Raw genomic sequence first — 19,048 nt, forward strand, 5'->3', positions numbered from 1 at the left:
TACGTTCCAGGTTTGAACTTGGTTGGGCCTTGTTTGTGACTTTCAGTCAACATCTCTTTTTTCCTGCCTCTAGCAGTCTTGTTTCCCTTGCAGCTTTGTCGCCATCTGGTAATTACCCAAGTGTAGTTACAGGACAAGAGCTACACTCGTGGTGTCCCATCTTCCCAGTACTCTTTGTCATGTAATGCTTTGAAACTACTGACAGTTGTGGCCTCCACCACCTTCTCATTTAGCTTGTTCCAACTGTTTACCCTTCTGTTCACAAAACAAAACTTTTTAATATTTTTTGAAAGGATTCTCTAGTTCAGCCGCTCCTGTGGCTGGTGGGTCCAGACCCCACCTGTCATTTAACTCCCACTTCTTTGACTTTCCCTTCGGGCTTTCCGCAGTTCAGTTCTGTGATGTCATTCTCTCCATATCTTGATGTGTTCAGGCACAACATCTCCGAGGTGGTGGTTGGGTCCATTCCTATGGGTACAGTTTGCAAGTTAGTTGCTGTATGGCGGGCCCTAAAGAGAAGTTGGCTTCCCCTGGGCTCGGTGCTCCAGTTTCACTCTGTAGCCAAACCTCCTAAGGTTTCCCAACATCAAGAAACTGTCATACTAAAGTGCCCTTATCCTAACCTACCAGAGAACCAAAAACAGAAACCAGGACACTATGACAATTTTTTGGCCTTGGGTATAGTAAACATCAAAATGTAACGTTCTATTAGGAGGACAGGTTGCACTCCAACTGCTCCCCGGTGGTTCATTTCATGAACCGAGGGGGGAGGAGTGTTACCTTCTTCGGGAGGTTATCTCAAGATGATTTCGGGGCTTAGTGTCCCTGCGGCCCAGTCCTCGACCTGCTCGATACCTGCTTGATGGGGTTCTGGGAGTTCTTCTACTCCCCAAGCCCACCCCGAGGCCAGGCTCGACTTGTGAGAGTTTGGTCGACCAGGCTGTTGCTTGGAGCGGCCCGCAGGCCCACATACCCACCACAGCCCGGCTGATCTGGAACTTCTCTTAGAAAAGTCCAGTTTTCTCTTGAACCAGGTCTCCTTTTTGTTACACACCCCCAGGAAGCAGCCTGTAACAGCTGTCTAACTCCCAAGTACTTATTTACTGCTAGGTGAACCGAAGCATCAGGGGTGAAAGAAACTCTACCCATTTGTTTCCATCTCCACCGGGGATCGAACCCGGAACCTCAGGACTACGAATCCAAAGCTCTGTCCACTCAGCTGTCAGGCCCCAGTTGTCAGGGGGTCGCTTCAGCCTTTTTCCCTGTGGAGCTGAACACTTCGGATAGTCCAGGTTCTGGCTTCTCGGGGTTTTGTTCTCCGCATGGTTTGAGTGTGGGGTGTCAATATTCTCGGACAGTTTATCTTGCTTACGTTCCATTACCACAGAGTGGACCATTGACAACATGTCCTGCTAGCTTTGAGATATACAGCTGCCCTGAGGTGGACCTCTTTGTGTCGGTATGAAAGTGTGGACAGTGTGTTACTTGTAAGCAACAATCCACCCTCAAGGACCCAGAGGCCTGGAGGGTGCATTGATACTAACGAGCTCAAGCTAGTCTCAAGAGATTCGATTGTTTGTCTACATTGTTTGGGGAGTTTTTGTTTGCTTAGCAATTATTTTGGGCTTCTGTTCATCTGAACCAAGCAGCGTTCAGTATTGATGTGCTGACTTTCTGGGTGCTTTCCCGGTGGGGTGGCAGTTTTACCCACTCTCTACATAGCCTGTGAGGTCTCTGGTAAGGCAAATAGAACTCTGTGACCCAGGAGTTGGGAGCAATCTCAGCGAGATAGCTTCAGGGGGGCCCAGAAAACAAATTTCAACTGTATTACATCAAGGTTTGAACAAATTTAGAGACACATGGGAATCCTGGCATTCTATGTTGCACATTTCACACACCAGTCAAGCTAATCATATACTATAGTATATACACTTGCATTTTTCTTCATCAATTCCACCTTTAATACTAAACAAGTACCTCTACAGTACCTCTCTCCCCCTCTACACACTTTTTAATATCTTATTCACTAGTAAACATTCCCATTTGCATTACTGCCAGTCTCTTTGCTGCATGTTTGTGCTTTTAAGAAACTTTCCACTGTTCAAATTATTTTGTTCATTTTCAATTATTCGCTTTTTGTTCACTTTGCATTTTTTTTATACATATTTCCTTCATCAAATTCTTCAGTTATGCTTCTCCAGTCTTTTGCCTCCCAATCTCTCCTATCAATTTGCAGCTTCAGAGCGTAAATTTAGTGTGCTAAGAGCTGGTCCAGAGGAGCTCAGTACAGTACTTACATATTCAAAATATTATATAATATTCATTACTATCATCAACAATTTCCAACAGATCCTGCAAGCAAAACAGAGACTGATAGTCACTGTTCCATTCACCTGATGCCTCTGTTCACCTATCAATAAACAGGGAGCCAGAAGTTAGGTAACTGTTGTTGGGTTGCATCCTGGACCAGGTCATCAGTTTGCCTAAGACTTTATTAACCACCGTGCTGCGCAGACGGCGCTCTGCGAGTTGTACTTTTTTTTTAATTAGGTCTATATTTTAATGTTTTCATCACTGTTTTGAAATGAAAATACTGTAACTAAGTTTGGAAATATTTTGACATTAACTTTACCTGAACATTTATAAAAACAACAAAAAATGTCTTAACAATTGCACTATGAAGTTTTTGCCGAAACCAGGTGCACAGTGCGGTGGCTAAACCTAAATACAATCTGTCCCTGACAATGGAAAATCAATATTAAATTAGAGCAAGATAATTTAAGAAGAGAGATAACCTAAGTACACCTAATTAAGAGCAGAGTGCCAAGCTATTAAAAGAGTTACATATGAAATGACTTACTATATATCCATTAGTGGTGACGATCGAGACAACAGCAGTGATGAAGTAACAGAGGCACGAGAAGGTGGCATATGCAAAGCTGGTGAGAACCTCTGGGGTGTGGTGGATAATGATGTACACCACAGGTAGGATTACCGTCACCATCACAACACTCCGAACATGACGCACCACAAACCTATCAGTATACAACTTGCATTGAAAAACATTTTGCAAAATAAACTAAACACAAATACACTATGCAAGTAAAGTATATTATGCTACATTTTGAACCACAACTTTAATAACACACAAAAATATATCCAGTGCTGAAAACCTGGCAAGCCTAAATTGTTAAGTCAGTGTTTAAAAAGCCTATTTATAACTTTCAGATGAACCAATAAATATAGACAGGTACAACACTAGATGGAAAATGGTCTCAGAGCATGCCAACTGTTACGACCCTGGGTTCATCAGTGGAAACCAGAGGTCAAATTGAGCTAAATAAATGACTTTATATTATTTGAGATGCTTGTCGACGTGTCTCTGTTCGTATCTTCCTTGCCAGAAGTAAGACGAATCTTGTTTCTCACAGAGCATTTAAAGACTGAGCTTGTGGTTGATTATTAATTAATAAAATAGGCATCAACTATGTTTACAAATGATCAGAAAGTATTAGTAAAGTAGATCTGAGTAAACTTGGATATAGGGCTGCTGTACAATTAGCTGAGTAGTCGGCCGGCAGCGAGTCAGCCCGGGAGCTCTGGGACTGGAGGCTGAAGCGGTCTTCTCTGGCTGGCGTCGTGGTGTCAACATCTCTACTGTGTTGCTCTGCATCCCTCTACCCTTCCTCCTACTTCTTTCCCTTACCTTTAGTTCCTGTAACTACTAAGATAAGTACTGTTGTGTATAACCGTGCCTACTCTGGAATTGTAAGACTTGTGTAGACCTTGGGTAGTATTTGCCAGTGTTTTGGGTACCCTTAAGTGTTATGTTGTGTTAGGGTACGCCACGTGGGCTCACTTCCCTCAGCTGCCTCAAGCTTCAAGTTCTTCACTAGTAGACTTTACCCTAGCTTGTGCTAATTGTAAAACCTTGTATCCTGCCTATGTGGACCAAGGCTTTTAACGTAAGATAGTGTGGTAAAGTAATTATTGTTATTGTTGTGAATGTATATGGGGGATTGTTAAGAGGGTTTAATAAATAAGTTAGTTTTAAAGAAGTATCCATTCTTCCTGTGTAAGAGATCAATGATCTACCTCTAGGCTGACCTTTTCTGGAAGCCACTATAGATATTACTGTTTTATATTTTTATTGGGGGCCGGGCCTATATGATCTCCATTACTTGTGATACATCTTAATTCTAACTGACTCTCCTCCCTATTAATACTAGATCCCCCATAGCAGCCAACATTTATAACACCAATTAACAATACAGTGGCAAGAGTTGCAAACTATGAATGAAGAGAAGGGCTAAGAAGATGACTGAAGGACATCTTCACCAATCAGTATGGACAGGAAGGCATCCCTGTTATGATCAAGGTAGTTTTGGTAGTACAGTATGGTAACAAACATACTATCTTTCTTCCTGTACTTACTTTTCACCTTACTCTTACCTTCTAGGAATTACCTTCTTCTCTCATCTACTCCTCACCTGACTTATGTACATGCCTTCCTCACTCCCATCACAATCAACTTGATAATGGTCCAGGATGGACCAAAACATCGTCGTCTCCATCTTCTGGTGTGTTGTTTGGTCATCGGTATACATACTAGTTATTCCTTGTGTCCAGTGTGGAGGGGTCCATCATACCCTAAGCAGGTAAAATTGTGGGAGTACTTTCCCTGGGGACTGGGCCTTGACCCACTCCACCTGGATGGCTTGCCAGATTGTATGTTTGAAAGTGATAAGACAGCCCTGGAGCACAGTATACATAGTCGTTGGTTTACATTGAGTATACCTGAAAAAAGTGTCACAGCCCCACTCATCAGTATGGATAGGGAGGCATCCCCACCTATCAGTATGGACAGAAAGGCATCGCCACCCATCAGTATGGACAGGAAGGCATTGCCACCCATCAGTATGGACAGGAAGGCATCCCCACAAGTCAGTATGAACAGGAAGGCATCCCCAATCATCAGTCCATGATCAAGTACTACAATGACATTGATGTAGTTTATGTTGCTCAAACCTCAAAGTGACTAATACCACTCAAGTCTACAGGTGTTGAAGATGGTGCCAGGAAGGTAGATGGCTGCAACACCAAGCTGTAAGGAAACTATACTGTTGATGTCCAAACCTCACATCAGCAAATGAATTAACGTTGACATTTTGAGCCATTCTAGACCATTATCAGTCTTGATAACTTGACAATGGTCCAAGACAGACCAAAACGTCATAGTTTCTTTATTTTCTGATACGTAGGTCGGACATCATATCTTCATCCACATTACTGTGACCGTATTATTACTCTGTAATATTAACCAGTAACACTCACCTGCCCACAACTTCCGAGATGGTGTCAAGAAGGCGTAGAGGTAACAAAGCTATAGCAAAGGAGAGGAGACCATGAGTAGACTGCACCTCTGACAGCCATCCTTGAGTCCATGTGGTCACTGTGTGCTTCGCAGGATGAAGTAACGACCCACACAGAACTGCCCACAGCAGAGGCTGTACGAATGGCTGTGGAATTGAGATCATGTAAATAAACAATTCAAGTTTTAGAGGGTGTGTACTTCAGGTCAAAGACTATAATTATCGAATGAAACAATGTCAGAGTTAAAGCCTCCTTGCACAATTGCTCCCCCAAGCAAAAGCCATTGTGCGTTGCCAATGATTTGTATCCCCTACTAAGCAGTGTGTGACCTTGTGCCCCACTGTGACAAACATGTTTTATTTATTTATTTATTTACAGTATTTATTTATATAAAAGAAGGAACATTGGGTTTATGAGAGTATATAGCATTGATGTTTTTACATTCTGGTAAAGCCACTAATATGCACAGCGTTTCAGGCAGGTCCTTAATTTAACAGATAATTTTAAGTAGGTTAGTTTGTAGCAAAATTAAGAATATTAACAGGTACATTGTAAGAAAATTTGAAGAAAATTAATAGGTATATTATAGTAAAATTTGTGTTCAACATGGCAACCATGATATAAAATAAATAAATAAATAAATAAATAAATAAATATATATTATATATATATTATATATATATAAGCATAGGTTAGGTTAGGTGTTTAGGTCCTGTCGGCGATTATTTGTAGTACGTGGGTGAAGCATTTACAGCGTTATGGTTAAAAAAAAATTCTTCAGTGAAGCACTTGTTCTGGAACTGTTCAAACATCAACAGTTGCGAGTCGTTTGTGAATCTTTTTCATTCATAAATAGGGGGTTTTGGTGGGTGCATGGAATCACTTGGGTCTTTGTTTGGACGACGAGCTGAATGAAGAGCTCAATTGGGAACTCATTTTTGTCAAGGGTTGTAATTACCTAAGTGTAATTACCTAAGTGCAGTTACAGGATGAGAGCTACGCTCGTGGTGTCCCGTCTTCCCAGCACTGTCATATAATGCTTTGAAACTACTGACGGTCTTGGCCTCCACCACTGTCTCAAAAAACTTGTTCCAACCATCTACCACTCTGTTTGCGAAAGTGAATTTTCTTATATTTCTTCGGCATCTGTGTTTAGCTAATTTAAATCTATGACCTCTTTTTCTTAAAGTTCCAGGTCTCAGAAAATCTTCTTTATCAATTTTATCAATTCCTGTTACTATTTTGTATGTAGTGATCATATCACCTCTTTTTTTCTTCTGTCTTCTAGTTTTAGCATATTTAATGCCTCTAACCTCTCCTTGTAGCTCTTGCCCTTCAGTTCTGGGAGCCACTTAGTAGCATGTCTTTGCACCTTTTCCAGTTTGTTGATGTGCTTCTTAAGATATGGGCACCACACAACAGCTGCATATTCTAGCTTTGGCCTAACAAAAGTCGTGAACAATTTCTTTAGTATATCGCCATGTATTTAAAAGCCATTCTGAAGTTAGAAAGCATGGCATAGGCTCCTCCCTCGCACAATATTCTTTATGTGGTCCTCAGGTGATAGTTTTCTATCTAGAACCACCCCTAGATCTCTTTCTTTATCAGAATTCTTTAAAGATTTCTCGCATAATATATAGGTTGTGTGAGGTCTATGTTCTCCTGTTCCACATTCCATAACATGGCATTTATTAACATTAAATTCCATTTGCCAAGTGGTGCTCCATATACTTATTTTGTCCAGGTCATCTTGAAGGGCATGACAATCATCTAAGTTTCTTATCCTTCCTATTATCTTAGCATCATCAGCAAACATGTTCATATAATTCTGTATACCAACTGGTAGATCATTTATGTAGACAATAAACATCACCGGTGCAAGAACTGAACCCTGTGGTACTCCACTTGTGACATTTCTCCAGTCCGATACATTGCCTCTGATTACTGCTCTCATTTTTTTATCAGTCAGAAAATTTTTCATCAATGTTAGAAGCTTACCTGTCACCCCTCCAATATTTTCCAGTTTCCAGAACAACCTCTTATGTGTAATTCTGTCGAAAGCCTTTTTTAGGTCCAGATAGATGCAGTCAACCCAACTATCTCTTTTCTGTAAAATCTCTGTGGCTCAATCATAGAAACTGAGTAAATTTGATACACAAGATCTTCTAGAGTAACAAAAAGAGGACAGCCTTTTCAATTTGAGGGAAAATAAGTCAAGATAATGTGGTGGAAGCAGGAAATGCAAATGAACCCGAGATAAACAAGAAAAACCTCACACACAGTGAAGGTAACAAATGAATGTTATGCACTGTTAGTAGTAGATAGACACCTGTAGCCACAGCTTCAGGAGTAAATATCTATATAAGTAAAAATGGAAATGATCATTTGTTCAAAATCGCCTATAAAGTTCTTCACCGATTGCTTTGAAATTTTCACACAACGTTCCATTCCCATCTGAGCAGGTTTTTATATACAGTACATACAGTGGTACCTCGGCTTACGAGCGCCCCTGGTTACGAGTTTTTCGGGTTACAAGCAGGATTTGCTCTGAAAATTTGTATTGGGATACGAGGATTGCATCAGGATACGAGGTGTTGATACGCATACGGGCCGACTAGCACGTGGTGGCACGACGATCGCTGCTCAGTTTACCAGTGCCTTGCACCCAGTGACTATCCCGCCTCAATTCTTCACCAGGATTTACAGTGTTTTGTTGGATATTTAAACATAAAAATTGTTATTATATATCTCGCAATGGGTCCCATGAAAGCCAGTGGCAAGGTTCAACCTAAGAAAACAGTTGTGAGTAGAGGCAGTAGAGAATGTCCCTTCTTCATTAAGAAAATGTGTGAAGTATGGGAAGAACTGCAAAGTTTTGTTGAAAAAACTCACCCAGATAAAGCTGTAGCAGGCCGTTGCATTGACCTTTTAAATGACAATGTGATGTCTTAGTACAGACAAGTGCTAAAATGTAGGGAAAACAAGTGTCTTTAGACAGATTCTTAGTAAGATAAGCAAGCAGTGAGCCACAAGCAGGTCCTAGTGGTATGCAGGTAAAACATGCCTGAGAGTGCACTCCAGAGAAGTCCTCACTGCCTGATGTTATAATGGAAGGGGACTCCCCTTCCAATCAGTAATACCATAATATCTCTCCTCACCATCTTCCATACTCCAACAGCAGTCATCAACAAGGGTAAGTAATAACGTGAACATAGTTTTGCAGTGTAGATTTCGATGAATTGGGTATAAAATTTAGTTTGAAGAGGTTTTTGGGTAGTCAGGAACGGATTAATTCATTTCCCTTTATTTCTTATGGGGAAATTAGCTTCGGGTTACGAGTTTTCAGGTTACTAGCCGTCTCCAGGAACGGATTAAACTCTTAAACCAAGGTACCCCTGTACTATATAGATGTCACGTCTGTGACGTTGAAAAAAACATGCTTTTTCTGAAAAACTGTGTTTTTCCATGAGGGAAATCTTCGAAATCTTTTTACCGATTGCTTTGAAATTTTGACAACGTTGTATTCGAATAGGCGCGTCTTTTTGTATGTCTACTATATACATGCCTCACCTGTGACAGGATTTTTTTTTTTTTTAAACAGCGCCATCTGTTGGAAGTAAGAGCAACACACGCTTTAATCTCCAAAAGTTCTTCACCGATTGCTTTGAAATGTTGACAACGTTACATTCGAAAAGGCGCGTCTTTGTATATACCTACTATATAGATGCCACCCCTGTGACAGGTAAAAACATGCGTTTTTTTAAAAACAGTGCCATCTGTTGCACATAATAGCAATATGCACGCTATAGTAAATGTCACAAATTCCATTTCAATGTTTCCGATTGCATTGATAAATTTTATTTGCATAGATTTTGATTTATTTTATTTTTTATTGAATTATTCTGTGTGACATTGTGTTGGAATTGAACTGTGTTGTTTACCATACCGTTCATTTCGTAAGTATAAGTATAAGTAAAGATGCCACACCTGTGACAGGCAAAACTATGCTGTTCTTGAAAAACAGCGCCATCTGTTGCATGTAAGAACAACACACATGCTATACTAAATATGTTACAATTCCATATTGTGGGGGTTTTCTTTTTTGCTTTCATGACTACAATGCGTACATCGCCAATGTACATGTGGCAGACACTTCACGAAACTGTCGGAATTAGCAGAATAGAAAATACGAGAGCAACCGTACAGGGCCTGGGAGCAAGGTCGAGTTAGAGTCCTTGAGGGTCTCTTCTCAGACTAGTCTCACCTGGTCCTGCTCCACATTGATCGTTGGAATCTCCTCAATGATTTAACACTTTAAAGGACTCCTAGGGTCCTCATCACATTTATAGTTTAGTGATTATAGACAACTCGGTGTTAAAGACACTTAGAGCTGAAGGCTTGAGTAATGTTGGCAGTATTCAGAAGTGGTTCAACGGAAACACCGCATAAAGCTTAACAGTAGTTTATTTACTAACTTAACCACTAATACACAGGGTGCTTGATTTACTTTAGATTGGCGTTAGCAAGGTAAAGCTATGATTGTATTAGCGAGACTCTTGACGTCTGGCTAATTGACTCGTATCCACTCGTGGAGAAACACCTAACTTAACACAGTTGACAGCCAATCATTAACACGGCAACCTAACTGCCGGCATGCAAAGGGATCACAAGAGTTCCAACCGGATACTTGGTAATGATGATATGCAATAAATCAACAAATACACTGTCAATGGGACAGGCAATAACATGCACAATAATAATCACACACAATACTAAATGTGTGGTGTATGTGAAAGTCACATTCACAGACTAGTGAAATGCCGTGATACCACACAGATAAACACACATACACTGTCGATTCACCTATAACCTGTGACAGGTAGGAGAAGGTGAGAGCTGTGGTTGATCCCTCAGATCATCACACACAATAAAACAATGACAAGATCTTGTACTTACAGATAGGGTACCATTCCTTACTCACTCACTCAGGCCCATTTATACAAGCACTCGTAGGTGGCCTAACAGCTGGTTTCGCTCGTAGACACGGAGGGTACTTGCAGTAGGGAGTGCTGTATGCTTAACAGACAGACACACACGCACACACACCGGCACTGGCGGCGAATAAGGTGGTGACGTCACGTAGTAGTGAGGGCGGCGGCGAGCGCCTCGAGGTACTGAGGTACACGCTCGGGACAAGTGGCGGCTGGCGGCGGCTGCGGTACCATGCAGGTACACTTGTGGTAAAGTCACACACAGGTTACTTAGGCAGTGGCACTGCCTTAGTTCACTCTAAGTCACTCACAACGATATTTGTCACCAGGGGTTACCTGATACCAGTCTGTTTCGCTCTGGAGATTTGTCACTTTAGGCTTCTGAACAATATATTCACACTCGTGATTCTGGGCGGGTGTGTAGTATATTGTAGAGACGCTGAGTTAACTTGATGGTGAGGAATAGACGGTGTTCAGTCTATTGGCCGGTAGACAGAACAGAACCCGTCCTCTGGGTTTGGTCTCCCTCACTTGAATGGGTTTTGCCTGAAGCTCAGGGCATCTTGTGGGGCACACACAAGGGGATTACAATTTGACCAATAGCATTGCAGCAAATGGGCGAGAACCAATCATATTAGCTCGTTCGATGAGCAGTAGCAGGAGTGACGTCATGAACACATCACGACCACGTCATAGCTGTTATTTTCTATCGCGCCGGTTGACCCCAGAGGTCAGACGCTGCTAGCGTCTCCCCTCTGCTCTCACGCTCCCACCGGCCAATGTACCCAATGACCCTTGGTGGCAAGTATGCTTAACTCCCTGTATCTACTTCCTGCCTGGACATACGCGGCCTCCGTATTATGAAAGTGTTCCTGGTTAAGTGGGCATTCTGGAGATACCCAACATGCCAGGTCACTATCTTGGGTTAACAGAAATAGGACCTTGTGCACAAGATCGGTGCACTGTGCACTGCAATCAGCCATTCAAGTCAGCTGTGGGAGAATCTTGAGAGACACTCTCTCACACATATCAATGTTTCTGATTGCATTGATAAATTGAATTTTCATAGATTTTGATTTATTTTCATTTTGATTTAATTATTTTGTGTGAATTGTGTTGGAATTGAGCTGTGTTGTTTACCATACTGTTCATTTTGAGACTATAGTTTATTTTATTATTTTTTCATATTTTAATTTCATTATTTAACTTTTTCTTATATTTCGGTGATGGGAACATCAGATCACTTGATGTTCCCAATTTTCTAATGGGAACATCAGACCATTTGGGAAGGCATCGGATGAGGGAGTGGGGAATGGTGGGGATGACGAGGGAACACGGGAGGGAGGTAATGGTGGGGAAGGATGAGCGGACATTGGAGTTTGGGACGGTGGAGATTGGGATGGTGGGGACGAGGGGATGGGGGAATGGAGAATGGTGGGGAGGACAAAGGGACAGGGGAGTGGGGCATGGTGGGAAGGAGGATGGGATGGTGAAGTGGGGAATGGTACTCACCTAATTGTGCTTACGGGGGTTGAGCTTTGGCTCTTTGGTCCCAATTGAACCAATTGGTGGTGGGGAGGACGAGGGGACGGTGGAGTGGGGAATGGTTGGAAGGCCGAGGAGATGGGTGAGGGGGGAAATGGTGGGGAGGACTGGGGGACAGGGAAGGTTGCTGTGGCTCAGCAACACACATGCGTTGCTGAGCCACAGAAACGCGTGGCTGGGTACTGCTAGTGTCAAATAAAATAAAACAAAGAAATCTAAACATGCCAGGTACAAATAGCCAAGAGGTGGGGCCCAAAGTATTACATCACACACCATGTATGCTAGATAGGTAAACACTATACATACAAGATACGTAAACATGTATATAGGGCATGTTAGGTACAGTATTAGTAACATGGCTCACCTGGAAGATCATGTAAACAGACCAGGCAGCAGCAGCAACACAGCCAACAAACACAATTGCAGCCACATTGTAGAAGGCATTGCGTAGAGCTTGATCATAACCCTGAGGGACAAACTGTCGCCAGACTTGCTCGAGGGGCGAGCGAACGTTCTCTCCGTACAGGGCCATCGTTGTGCTTAATGTTCTACTGAATTATTCTTCCATGTCACACCTGTCAAGACATTTTACTTCCTTTAGATACATTAATACAATATAGCTGATTGTTAACTATATGACAGGTCACAATAACATTATGATTCCCAAAATATTTCAGGTAAAATAATTATATATACAGTAACAAGAGTCCACTCTCTTATGAACCACACTAACAAATTCTAGGATGGTGCAAAGACTATGTTCTGTGCAAATTATTCAATTGATTGAGGATTGGTCACTCAATCTGACACAGAACCTGTGCATCAGGATTGTGAGGAGCTGAAGCTATGCTTGCAAACTTAAGAATCACTACTATATTATTACACAGCAGCAGGGCAGCAGATGCAAGGAAGAAGTACAGGGCAAAAGAAGGGAATCAGGGAACCATGGACCCCAAACCCTACAATCCCAAAGGGGAGTGGGGAACCCTCCACAAGCAGTTCAGCAGCCTCAGAGAGAAGCATCACTCCCCACCTTTCATCCAATAGAAATCCTCACTGCCCCAACACCTCCCAGCCCCCCCCACTAAATGCCCATCCAATCCTCCCTCCTCCCCATCCCCTTGAACTATGTCCCACCCCAGCATCATCCAAACCTTATGATAACACATAGCCTGACTGATAATGCAAAATGCATCTGTATACAAATATACAGTGGTGCCTCGAATTAACGAATTTAATCCGTTCCGGAACCGAGCTCATCATGTGAAACGCTCGTCTTGCGAAACAAAAACAACACCCAGGAAGCAGCCCGTGACAGCTGACTAACTCCCAGGTACCTATTTACTGCTAGGTAACAGGGGCATTCAGGGTGAAAGAAACTTTTGCCCATTTGTTTTTGCCTCGTGCGGGAATCGAACCCGCGCCACAGAATTACGAGTCCTGCGCGCTATCCACCAGGCTACGAGGCCCCACCAGGCAAGTTGAAGATTCTGGTTTAATACTTTATAATTATATGTGACAATTCAAATTATGTTGTTTGTGGTATAAAAATTGTTGGAAATGTTCACTTTTGGACTTCTGTGGTGAAAAAGTTAATCCGGAAAACGTGCTCATCCGGCAAGGGGTCATTTCCATATAGTTCAGATTAGCAAACTTCTGCGGTACAGGTATATCCTTTTAGAGCATTCTATTGCGAAGAATTTGATACCAAAATGAACGACACAGCATGAAAATAGAGGTAAAAACACTGAAAAAAAAAGAGTATAAACATTTGGGTGTGGGTGGGTGTGAATTCATGGGTAACGCTCAGCCAATTTTCGGGTTTGATGCGGGTAGCGCAAAAGGCCTTTTGACCTTATATGCCTATGTCCCCATAGAGCATTCTATTGCAAGCAATTTGATGCCAAAATGAACGATATAAAACGGAAATTGAGGTGGAAAATTTTAAAAAGAGTATAAATATTTTAGTGTGGGTGTGCGCTCACAGGTAACGCTTGGCAGATTTTTGGGTTTGATGTAGGTGGCACGCCAGGCATTTTGACCTTATATGCAAATATTCTTTTAGAGAATTCTATTGCGAACAATTTGATAACAAAATGAACGACGTAGCACGAAAATTGAAGTGGGAAAAGTGAAAAAAGAGTACTGAATAAACATTTTAGTGCGGATGCGCGCTCACGGGAAACGATCAGTCGACCTTGGGGTGTGCTGGGGCCGGGCATAGTAGTAAGTATCGCACAGCAAACCAACCCCACCTATGCAGCCCAGTCCATGGAGCAACTGTTTGCACCAGTGAAACAGCCAGCAAGAGTAAGATTAAGTGAGGATGGACAAATGAAAGTGAGCTTCAAAGTGATTTACACAAACATGGAAGCAAGTTATTAGACATGGTAACAAGAAACTTCCTATAACAACATATCAAGTGGCCCACAAGAATGAGAGGGAATAATGAACGAGCCAGACTTGATCTGAGATTCACCCTGAATGAGACAGACATAAAGGAAGTCAAATCAGAACCCCCAATAGGAATGAGTGACCACAGTGTCCTAATATTTGAGTATCTGTTGGCAGTAGGAATAACCCATCCAAGGAAAGGACCGAAAAGTAAAAGGCTGAAATACCGAAGGGGAAACTATTATGAGATTACAAAATTTCTAAGAGAAATACCATGGAAGACAAAACTCAGAGGAAAGTCTGTACAAGACATGATGGACTGCATTACCCTGAGGTGTCAGGAGGCAGAAAATATGTTTATCCCACCCCAGAAATAATAAAAAAACCAGCATTGAATGTAATGAAACGCCATTTTCTGGGTGAGACCCGGAGGCTCCCCGGAGCTTTACCGGCTGATATGCTAATGTCAGACTTTGGCATCAGTCATGTGTATGGAGTTCTAGGGCCTACTGGGGACCACGAGCCAGAACCTGGCCCCCTCAGAGAGGCAAGGGGAGCAATGGCCTATAGAAACCCCCGTGTGGTTGGAAGCATTCCATGTCTGCCATCGACCGGGTCAAGCATCCAGAAAGGTAAGCATTCCAAAACAAACCCCTATTCTGGTGAAAATTGCTACCTAAAGCCGAACTAGTGGATAGAACTCTTCAATAGAAAACAAGGAAACTAGTATGACGTCATACGTCACCGCGCCGCTGTCTGCGCAGCTCCCCCCTCCCCGGGAGGGGGAAGGGGGAGCCCCAGACATCCCACGCCGGCTATCCACCCATCAGTTCTGAGGCTGGATGTCAAAACACGCGAAAAATGCCGACCGGAGGGAGGAGGGTTGCCGGGGAGCCTCCGGGTCTCACCCAGAAAATGGCGTTTCATTACATTCAACGCTGGTTTTCTGGGGGGAGCCCCGTCGGCTCCCCGGAGCTAACTAACCACAGAGGAAGGTCAAAGGGACAAAACCGGGAGGCAGACACCACGCACCCCCCCCAAGGAGGCGAGACAACCGGCAGCAAACGTCAACCCAAGGCGCCACAGCCCCGAAAATCCCGTGAACAACACGAGAACCACGAGCAGCAAGGCCCCTGCACGAACACCAAAAATCCATGCCCGAAAGACCGCAAGGCCACGTCGCCCAGACGGCAGCAAGAGCAGCGAAGCCACAAACGCCACAGGCATGAGGGAAGAACACAGGCAGCGTAGCCGCAAGAACACGGCTGACCATCCGGGACACTATCACCCGCGAACCGGGAAGAACAGAACCGGATCAACGCAAAACGCGCTCCGGACCCAAACGCTGCGGCACGCAAACAACAGCGGAGGGCCGCCACTGAACACAAAAACGACACACCCCCGGCCCGACCAACGAAGCACCAACAAACCCTGGACCCCTCCAGAATGCAGCAGCCCCACCCCGCGCCAGAAAAGATGGAGACTGCTGCCACCAAACAACCAAAACGCTAAAACCGAAGGAGCAAGGAAACTCCGACTCGACCCCCAGAGGCAAAGGCCCAAAGGAAAGAGCCGACGAAAAAACACACCGGAACCGAAGGGGCACTACCAACCGAGGAGAAGACAGAGCACGCTGACCAGAGACCAGGATGGTGCAAGCGGCGCATGAACAGGCCGGAGGTGAAACGACGCACAAGACAGCTGACTAACGGTGCAGAAGCAACACCAAGACCGAAAGCAAGCTGAAACGGCTCCGCCCGCGCCGCACGAAAAGAGGCGACAGTATGTGGCAAGACGATGGCCCCTAACCCTCACCAGAAAACCAAGCCGAGAGTAAACCAAGCTAACAAGAGTAACCACCTAAGAAGGGACAGGAAAAGGAAGAACTGCCAAAATACCTCATACTGCCGCCAAGAGAAGCACGCAGGTGGGACACCTACCACGAAGCCACCCGACCACCAACCGGAGGCGAGACCGCGAGGCAGAAGATAAGCAGCCCCGACAAGGCCCCTCCGAGCCCAGGAAAAAGGCGGAGCCGCGGGAAGATCTCGGGTGCGACCACCGAAACCCAGGTGGCACAAGGAGATGGAACGTCTGCCGAACAGAAAAACTCCCCAAAGCATGCAAGCCCACCAGGAGTTCAGAAACGACGGGTCCGACGCGAGACATCGCAAGACCCCAAAAAAAACAACCGGCAGGGCAAGCTAAGAAACCAAAGAAGGCGGAAGGGTCGCCGCCAGAACAGTACCCGAACCAAGGGGTACGAACAACTGCAATAGACCGAGACAAAGAAGCACATCACAGGACACAGGCTGACCAACGCCTATGAACACACGCAGAACATCCCTGCTGCAGAGGAGGCAGGAAGAAAGAGCAGAAGCACAAAAACCCCAGGAGAATAACTAGGGGTGGACAATCAGGCAGGGACAGAAAAACCCCCACGCAATCCCCAGGCACAAAACGGCAGCAAAGTGCCACTCCACAACCGGACACAGGAACAAGGACACCCCACCGTGAAACACGGTACCAATGCACACATGCAGCAGCAGCAACAGACACCACTGCAACATGCAACATGTAAATAGCAACTCCCTTCTGCAAAGGCAGAGAACGGAGCAGGCAGACCCCAGACAGGGCCAACGGAGACACGACAAAACCCTGCAGGCCCAGAAACCTGCACCAGGCGACCGACGGCGGAGAAAACCCGCTCGATACCTGCTGGATGAGGTACTGGGAGCTCTTGTACACCTGAAGCCCGGCCCAAGGCCAGGCTAGACCGGTCAGAGGGTGGCCCACCAGGCAGCTGCTAGGAGCAGTCCACCGGCCCACATACCCCCACAACCAGGACGGGCCGGAACTGCCATACGAAAACAGGCTAGTGCGCCCTGGAAGTACACGGACGAACCAGCAAGAAGGCTTATGCTCGCAAGTAGGTCATGTAACAAGCACAGACCTATGATGGCAATAGTGTTCCCCAAATGTGCCAACAGCACCACTGCACTCCACTGGTACTGTCCCGCAAGTTCTACCAGATAGGCGGGACCCAAGAGCCAGAGCTCAAATCCTGCAAGCACAGCCAGGAGCCTTACCAGGCGAGTACAGAACCAACCCTACAACCCCCACACCTCACAACATTAAAAAAGGAGGGTCCCCTGAATGACTCCAGCATGGGTTGGACATGCACATGAGGGGGACAGGAAGGGTTGAAAAAGGGACAGTCACTGGTGTGCGAACGGTCTCAGTCGTACAAAAATATACCTAAATAAAGACAGGTATATAAACAACACCGCATCCAGCGCCCAGCCAAAAGACGCCAGACCACAGAAACTCACCTGGCGAACGGTGGCACGAACTTGACACGACTCAACCGTGCCCAGAAGAACCTGGGAGCACCGCCAGGTGAAGACGCCAGAGCCGGACCCTGCCGGATCCGCAGGAGAACAGGGAGAGGCGAAGGAGGCAGTCCACACCCATGACACAGGGAAAACCACGGTGTCCTCCCCACAACTGGGAACCAGGACACCCCCGGCGCGAAGGGACACATACCGCAGCCAGGGAGAAGAACGAGAGGCAAAGCACTGTAGCAAAAAGGGCGCAAAACACCAGCACTGAAACACCGCCCAGACCAAAACAAACTCCACGGCGTATGCGCATAACACGCTGGCCGAACCGCACACCCTCCCTGCGGGAAGGTGCCAGCCAGGACTACTGCACGAAAAAAGTAGCCAAAAGAGGAAGCAGGAACAATAAAAACGGCCAAAGAAGCAAAGAGCCCAAAAAGGAACCCAACCGGGCGACCAGCAGCCCAACCGGGCGACCAGCAGCCCAACCGGGCGACCAGCAGCCCAACCGGGCGACCAGCAGCCCAACCGGGCGACCAGCAGCCCAACCGGGCGACCAGCAGCCCAACCGGGCGACCAGCAGCCCAACCGGGCGACCAGCAGCCCAACCGGGCGACCAGCAGCCCAACCGGGCGACCAGCAGCCCAACAGGGCGACAAGCAGCCCAACAGGGCGACAAGCAGCCCAACAGGGCGACAAGCAGCCCAACAGGGCGACAAGCAGCCCAACAGGGCGACAAGCAGCCCAACAGGGCGACAAGCAGCCCAACAGGGCGACAAGCAGCCCAACAGGGCGACAAGCAGCCCAACAGGGCGACAAGCAGCCCAACAGGGCGACAAGCAGCCCAACAGGGCGACAAGCAGCCCAACAGGGCGACAAGCAGCCCAACAGGGCGACAAGCAGCCCAACAGGGCGACAAGCAGCCCAACAGGGCGACAAGTAGGAGGAGCCGACAGACGTTCCAATAATGCGGGAAGTAGCGAAAAACCTTCCCGTACCCTCGAGAACACAGAAGCCAACACTAGTCCCGAAGGCACACGAAGGCGCAGGCGCACCCGAGATCAGAAGTCACGCAGAACCCCATTGAACGGGGGAACATGACGAAAACACCGTCCCAAAAAGGGGTGGAAGGAAACATCCACCCACAGGACGGAACCAACCGACCCAAAGGCCAAGGAACCGAGCCCGGGGAGAGGCTGACGCCCAACAGCACGTACGGCGAGTGGGGAGGAAAAACCCCACTCCGCGTAATCACAAGCCCCGCCTAGAGGGGGATAAAAAACCCCACGGGGTCCAATGGGGCCAAGGCCCCCCCAAGTCAGCCCCTTCTTAGCCCCGGGAACCTACACGACAGGCCCCGGGGCCGAGCCGTTCCCCCAAAGCCCCGGCCGTACCAGAAAACCG

The 19,048-nt window shown here is 45.8% G+C and overlaps 1 protein-coding gene across 7 annotated transcripts in view; it reads right to left on the reverse strand.

Annotated features, from left to right (window-relative positions):
- The window catches only part of LOC123771277 (transmembrane protein 245), a 449,452-nt gene that overhangs the window by 415,063 nt on the left and 15,341 nt on the right, over nucleotides 1-19,048 (reverse strand). For all 7 annotated transcript variants that reach the window (XM_069305159.1, XM_069305161.1, XM_045763753.2 and 4 more), the window contains exons 2-4: nucleotides 12,274-12,484; nucleotides 5,335-5,519; nucleotides 2,861-3,035 (exon numbers count right to left, since the gene is read on the reverse strand). In XM_069305159.1, the coding sequence (XP_069161260.1) occupies nucleotides 2,861-3,035; nucleotides 5,335-5,519; nucleotides 12,274-12,441 (528 nt within the window). In that variant the 5' untranslated portion in view covers nucleotides 12,442-12,484. The remainder of the gene's footprint in view (nucleotides 1-2,860; nucleotides 3,036-5,334; nucleotides 5,520-12,273; nucleotides 12,485-19,048) is intronic.

The sequence above is a fragment of the Procambarus clarkii genome, chromosome 54 (genome assembly GCF_040958095.1).
Source record: "Procambarus clarkii isolate CNS0578487 chromosome 54, FALCON_Pclarkii_2.0, whole genome shotgun sequence".
NCBI classification, from domain to species: domain Eukaryota; kingdom Metazoa; phylum Arthropoda; class Malacostraca; order Decapoda; family Cambaridae; genus Procambarus; species Procambarus clarkii.